Raw genomic sequence first — 6827 nt, forward strand, 5'->3', positions numbered from 1 at the left:
GCCTGCCTCCATGCCCGCCTCCTTGCCGGGCCCCGGTTGGGGTGGAGGAGGAATCACCACCCTTCCTAAAGCTCCGGGCGGTGAGGGGCTTCTGCTCCATCTCAGATGATTGCTACTGGTCCAGAACAATCTCACGGGGCGGGGGTGGAGGTGTTCCAGGACCAAATCTAATGGGGGAGGCGCTGAAACCTGGGCTACCTCAGCTATGTGAAGATGGGGAGTAGGGGTAGAGGACACTGAAAGGGCCTCCTGAACATCTCTGCTGGAAAGAGATTGGGGTTCCTGACAACCATATGGGGTAGAGGATATGGGAGGGGGAACCGAACATCTCTTATAATACTTCAGTCCGGAACTATTTCCAATGGGGACGAGGAGGAACAGGGGGTTCCTGGACCCATCTCTAATGGCTTGAGTCTCCGTCTACCTCAGTTATGGGGCCGTGTTTCATCCATAAAGATTCAGCATGGATAGTCAACCATCTTTAATTGGGAGTAAGGGGGTCAAGGACCTGGTTCTTGAACCATCTTTAGTTGTAAGAAACTTTGACTGGGGGAAGGGAATGATCCTGGGTTACAACAGATGGAGGAGCTTGGGGCCAGAACTGTCTGGGGGTTAGGAAAATGTTTACTGGGCCAGAAACATTAGCTCTGATGTGGCCTGAGTCCAGAACAGTTTTTATGGAATGCAAGGAGAGAAGGGGCAGTCAGCGAGTCTCCCTAATAAGGAAGAGGGGCTGGGGCCATCTGATTTGGGGAGATCCCTACTTTACATAATCCCTGAGGGAGAGGACCTTGATTCCTGGAGACCTTTAAAGGGGAGAAGCCTTGGTTCAGCACCATCTCTGACTGAAGGAACGCTCTGGGCCGCTGGTCTACCCGCCACTCTCTCTTCACCCCCAGTCCAGCTCTGCCCTTCTTGGGAGTAGAGCGGTTCTCCCAAATCTCCAGAGGTTAAGGTGAGATCAGAGCGCGTCCCCGCGGGACCCGTAGGCGCGAACGCGCGCCGTTGCCAGTGGCTCCCGGGGCCCTCTCTCCTTCCCCAGAGCTGGCGTGGGCGGACCGGGAACTGTAAAGCATGCGCACTGAGACAGGGCCCCCGCGCGCCTCCTGGCGGCGTAGAGTGAGCATCGCTTCGCGACCCACTTAGACGGTGCGTCCCCGCCCCCACTTCTGCCAGGGAACCATCCCCAGCACAGCTGGAGGTCCTACCTCTTGGCAATCTCGGAGGAAGTGCTGCAGCCCAAGTTGGTCGTGCAGTTTCTGCATCCACTGCTGGGCCCGTAGTTGATTTTCTTGGCTCCTGGGGATGGGGAGATAAGGGCTGGGGAGAGGTCCAGGGAGTGGGAGAGAAGGGGATTCTGGTGGGAGGTGAGGGGCTAACGCTACCAGTACGACTGTGAGGGCATCAAGCACAGGAGGGAAGGGGATCCTGGGGCCTATGTAAGAGCAAGGAGAGACCAAGGTAGGAATGGGGGAAGAGACAGTCTGGGAAAGGCAAAGAACCGTTAGTGAGGCAGAGCAAGGGACTGGGCTGGAGAGAGGCAAAGAGAGAGACAGAGGAAAGGAGGGAGAGAGAGAGGGAGAGGGGAACAGATATCTGGAAAGAAAGAAATACAGACACTTGGAGAAAGAAAGACAGACAGACATAAGCCCAGAGAGAAAAATAACAGAGAACTAAAGACAAAGAGATACTAGAGACAAAAAACCCAAAGAGCAGGTGAGACATCAGAGAGATGCAGATAAAGATAAATACACAGAGAGAAAGAGAGATGAACAGAGACATGTACACACAGACATAAGACCAGAGGCTTAGAGATAAACAGAAATCTCACAAGGGAATGACTGGCAGAGACTCAGAAAGAGAGAGAATAGGGAGAGATAAGGAAAGAGATGGAGTAGGGGGTACAGCCAGCGAGAGACCAAAAGAGAAAAAGAGAACAGCAAAGGAAAGAGGAGGTGGCAGAGAGCAAGAAAGTCAAGAGAGTCAGGGCAGGGTCAGCCCAGAGAGGGACAGGTAAAGAAGTGGCAAGATGCCACCAGGAAAAGAAACAGTCTGACAGACAGACACAGGGGGCCACAGAGCTGGGAGAGGAAATAGCACAAGGTGTGGGGACAGACGGCAGCAGAACCAAAGGGAGACGGGAGTGGGTGCTCTGGCAGGGAGAGTCAGGTCCTTGACCAGAGTGAACTGGCCAGGCTGGACACAGGCCCTACTACCCCGCAGCCAGTTGGGACCACAGCCCCAGGCAGCCTGACCTCCTGACAGCATTGCAGGACAGAGTACCCAGAAGGACTGGTGGAGGGGGCTGAGGCATCCTACAGTGGCTTCCATTTGAGCCTGTCACTATCAGTCTTGCCTAGGGAGAATGAGACTCTCTTCCCAAGGTCTCCCTCAGGATCTTCATGACTTCCAGATCCTATACACTTCCGCCTGCCCCTACCCTTTCAAACTCTTCTCTCACTCTGAGACAAACATATGCCCTCCTTGCTGTGCCCTGAACAAGCTACAGGGCCTTGGCACTGGCTGTTCCCTTTGCTTGAAATGCTCTTTCCCCCCGGCAGGGGTTCCTCTTTGTGAAGTCTGTCCTTACTACTACCCAGAGCTTTCTGGCTTTCTTTCCATCTTTGATTTTCTCCTTAGCACTTAACATGATCTAACATATCATATATGTTACTTATTTGTCTTGTCTGTCTCACACTGGGATGTCATTTCATTGAGGACAGGGGTTTTTATGTGGTTTGCTCATACGTATATCCTCAATGCCCAGAAAAAGAGCCTGGCACAGAGTAGGTGCTCAATGTACTTTTGTTAAATGAATTAATGCAAGAGAGACATAGAGGCAGAGAGAAAGAGGGATAGGAGAAACAAAAATAATGACAGAGAGGCAGAAGTCAGGGTTAGAAAGATAGAGAGGGAGAAAAAAACAGAGAGGGCAGGAAACAGACACAGAAATGGATAGATGGAGGAAAAGTGATAGAGTGTGTGGGAGACAATTTCAGAGAAAGAATCAGAGAAAACAGGAAGGGCCTGAGACAAGCAAGCACAGTAGTGCCTGCCTCCTGCTGGGACTCAGCTCAGGAGGCAGGAAATAGGAAATGCCTCTGAAATTGAGCTGAAATCAATTCCTTTCAGCCTCACCAGCCAAGCTGTCAAGTGTCAGTCCTAGGGAATGAGGAAAATCCCTGTCTCCCTGAGGGTGAGAAAACAAGGTTCTAATCCCAACTGTGCCACTTTCTGGCTATGACCTTGGGGCAAGTCTGTTTCCTTCTCTGAGCTTCATGTACAAAATGCAGATAAGAATACAAATTCCAGGTGAGGTTCCAGGCAAGGTGAAGCACAGACAAAGTGACTTGTTCTGACTCTCACAGGTTGGATGGTAGAGGCAGGAGTAAGACCCAAACTCCCAGCTCTACCTAGTCCTGGCCCCCTCATGTGTGTAGAAAGCCCCTCATAGGGTGGGAATTGTGTCTCTCTAGACAAGTAAATGACTAGGAAGGTAGAATGCATCTCATTCCCTCCTGTATCTCAACCTTGTATTACCTTTTCACAAAATGCCATTTAAATCAAATCTAAAACAATATTGAATTGAATAGAAATCAGCAAAGGGCAGAGAGGCAGAAATCATCACAGAAAGAAGCAGGACCCTGGCTTCCTACCCTCCTCCCCTGTGCCCAGGACCCACACCCTGTGCCCTGGAGCCTGGGGGACCTACTTCTCCAGCAGCCGGGTCACAGCCTCCTGGGCCTGCTCCCCATAGACATTGCCCTGCCTTAGCAGGCCCTCTGCAGCCTGCATGGCCACCTGCATCTTTTGCTGGTTCAGCTCCATGGTGGTGAGAAAATCCCGGTGTTGCTTCAACGCTTCTTCCACTGACTCCACTGTGCTTGGGAGCTCCACACCAGATAATGCCATCTCCTGAAAAGGGGCAGTGGTGGCACAAGGGTCAGCCTCACTCCATTCCAGGACCCAGAAGAGGCTGCCAGCCTGGCTTGCCACCCTCTCGTCCCCCTCGCTAGCAGTAAACATTCCAGGCATGGTCCTACCACAAGGCCTTTGCCCATGCTTTCCCCTCCCCCTGGTAGTCTGTCCCTCTAGATACCCCGTCCACTGGCTCCATCACTTTCTTCAGGTCTCTGACTACCCTGCCAAAAATATCAATTCCCATCCTAGCCATTTTCCTTACCTTGTCAAATTATTTCTTACATACATAACATGTATAAACTACCTGACAATCTTATACAGAAGGTGCCAAAAATGTATGCACATTTTAAGAAAAGAAAAAACTGTTTTCCATATATACTGATAACAAAAGAAGAATACAAGTCATATTGGGCACCTCTTGTAATCACAGAAGTCAAACACGACTTGAGTATTACAAGTCCTTTCTCGTCTATAATCCTAGCTCTCTGGGAGGCTGAAGCAGGTGGATCCTGAGGTCAGGAGTTCAGAGACCAGCCTGAGCAAGAGTGAGACCCTGTCTCTACTAAAAATAGAAAAACTAGTTAGGTATGGTGGTGGGCCTCTGTAGTCCCAGCTACTTGGGAGGCTGAGGCAAGAGGATTGCTTGAGCCCAAGAATTTGAGGTTGCTGTGAGCTACAACGATGCCATGGCACTCTAGCTGGGGTGATAAAGTGAGACTCTGTCTCAAAAAAACAAAAACAAAAAACAAACAAATAAAAGAAAATCCTTTCTAAACATGTATATACATTTCTGGTTACCCTCTGCATCTGCATTTACTTGTTTACTCACTTCTACCCACATAATACAATGTCAGCCACATGAGGATGGGATTTTGTGTTTTGTTGCCTGAGGTGTGCTCAGCCCCCAAATAGTGCCTTGCCCAGAGGAGGTACTTAGTAAGTATTTGATTAACAGGGTACTTTGTGACCTCAAGGAAGTTCTTTCTCCTCTGGGGTTAGTTTTCTAACTGGTAAAATGGGTGGGTCAGAAAGGGTCTCTCAAGTCCACTTCAGCTCCATATTTCATAATCTCATGATTCAGGGGCTCTCTGTCCCCCCACCCTGCTAATACCCAAACTGGTCAGTATCCCATAGCTAACCAGCACAGGTGACCACTCTTTCTGACATGATCCCCAACGTTGGTGCCTATTCTTGAACAAAATAAAAACTGAGTGGATTCTTGCCAAAATCCTCAAACTTGGTTCCCCCACCCACCCAGAACGATCTCCAAACTGGATCAGGTCTCCCTAGATAACCATTGCATTTGGTTGCTCAAGCCATAAACACAATTACCCTCTCCAGAGACTCTGTAAGTTGTCATCCCCAATAATGAAGATAATTTACTAATTTAGGCACCCAGAACCAAAAAATCCATCCTTACTTACCTCAATAACCTTCCAGCCTGTCTACCTCCACAATATTAATCCTTTGTTATCCGCCCCCAGGTCTTCTTTGAACCCCATTTAACCACCATCAACCAACCTCATACTCTTATTTCCTTCCAGATAATCCACAAACCCAGAAAGCCACTCCAATAAAATCCAAGGGCATTACTTACTTGGGATAGTCTGCAGGCTGCCACACACGGAATTAGCGCCTACGTACTCACACTGAAGGATCCACAAACTCAAGTCATCCATTCCAAACGCTCTCTCAACTCTCATCCACCTCAGATAAGCTACGAACCCAGTGATCCCAGCAAATACCCCCACGCACACACAAACATACACACTTCCCTGTTCCTCCAACCCCGAGTCGACCTTGGAGCCCCCCCTACACCGGCACACGCGTAGCGGACACCTGGTCATGCAGCACCGCGAGTGCCTGACGTAGGTCGCGCAGGAAAAGCTGGTAGACGTGGGCCTGGACCAGTGCCTCCCTGCGTGCCTCCCACAAGCCAAGCAGTTTGTGCCAGCCAAGCTCGAGGTGCGGCAGCCACTCGTCCAGCGCCAGGCCCGGGCCTAGGTCTGCGCCGTCGGCCGCCAGTAGCGCCTCGCTGGCGGCCACAATGCGTGTATAGTCCTCCTCGCGCTGGTCCACCTCCTCCTTGAGCGCCGCGTGTCGCGTCAACAGCGCGTCCGCCTCCTCTAGGCTGTTGGGCAGGGGCCCCTGGCTGCCACCCGCTGCTTCTTGGGCGCGCACGAGCCAGTCCAGGAAAGCGTCCAGGTCATGTAAGAAGCGCTGCAGGCGCCCAGCCGCCGCCACCGCCTCGCCGCAGGCTTGAGCCGCGCTGGCTAGAGAGCCCCACTCCGCGCCCAGCTGTTCTGCGCCCTGGTGCAGCCGCGCCGCCTGGGCCGGGAAGCGCGCCCCCAGCAGAGATGCCTCCTCCAGAAGGGCTGCCTGGCGGGGTTCCAGAGCCTGCAGAGCGGCCTCTAAACCGCTAAGGCGCCACTGTAGGGCGCCGCCGGCGCGGGGTGCACTCTCCACCGCCCGCCGCTTCTCGCGCACTTGGGCGCGCACCTCGGCCACCTCCAGCACGTGGTTCTCAACCAGCAGCACCGCGCTCACCTCCTCTTTGCGCTGTTCCACCAACTCCACGATGCGGTTCCACCTGCCCGGGAGAAAGAAGGTGACTTGAAGACGACGAGGGCTCCTCGTGGGCGAGGGTGGAGGCTGGGGAAGTGTCTGGCGACCTAGGGTAGAATCCTATCCCGGACAGCCCAGAGTGTGACCTTGAAAAATCACTCTATCTCACTGAGCCCCTGTCTGCCTGTGTAAAATGGAACCCCAGCCTGCATATTTGCTTAGAGCAGCGGTTCTCAATGTGTAATTTGAGCGAGGTCAAACTATCTGCACAATAACGCCAAGATGCTATTTTGGCTTCCACTCTCATGCCCCGAGTGTTCAATGGAGTTTTCCAAAGACCG

The 6827-nt window shown here is 52.2% G+C and overlaps 1 protein-coding gene across 1 annotated transcript in view; it reads right to left on the minus strand.

Annotated features, from left to right (window-relative positions):
* SPTBN4 (spectrin beta, non-erythrocytic 4) overlaps positions 1–6827 on the minus strand; it is an 80605-nt gene that overhangs the window by 38012 nt on the left and 35766 nt on the right. The window contains exons 15-17 of the mRNA XM_003802104.3: positions 5761–6511; positions 3713–3915; positions 1209–1299 (exon numbers count right to left, since the gene is read on the minus strand). Coding sequence (XP_003802152.1) covers positions 1209–1299; positions 3713–3915; positions 5761–6511 — 1045 coding nt within the window. The remainder of the gene's footprint in view (positions 1–1208; positions 1300–3712; positions 3916–5760; positions 6512–6827) is intronic.

This window comes from Otolemur garnettii, unplaced genomic scaffold (assembly GCF_000181295.1).
Source record: "Otolemur garnettii isolate 467f Iridium unplaced genomic scaffold, OtoGar3 scaffold00233, whole genome shotgun sequence".
NCBI lineage: Eukaryota > Metazoa > Chordata > Mammalia > Primates > Galagidae > Otolemur > Otolemur garnettii.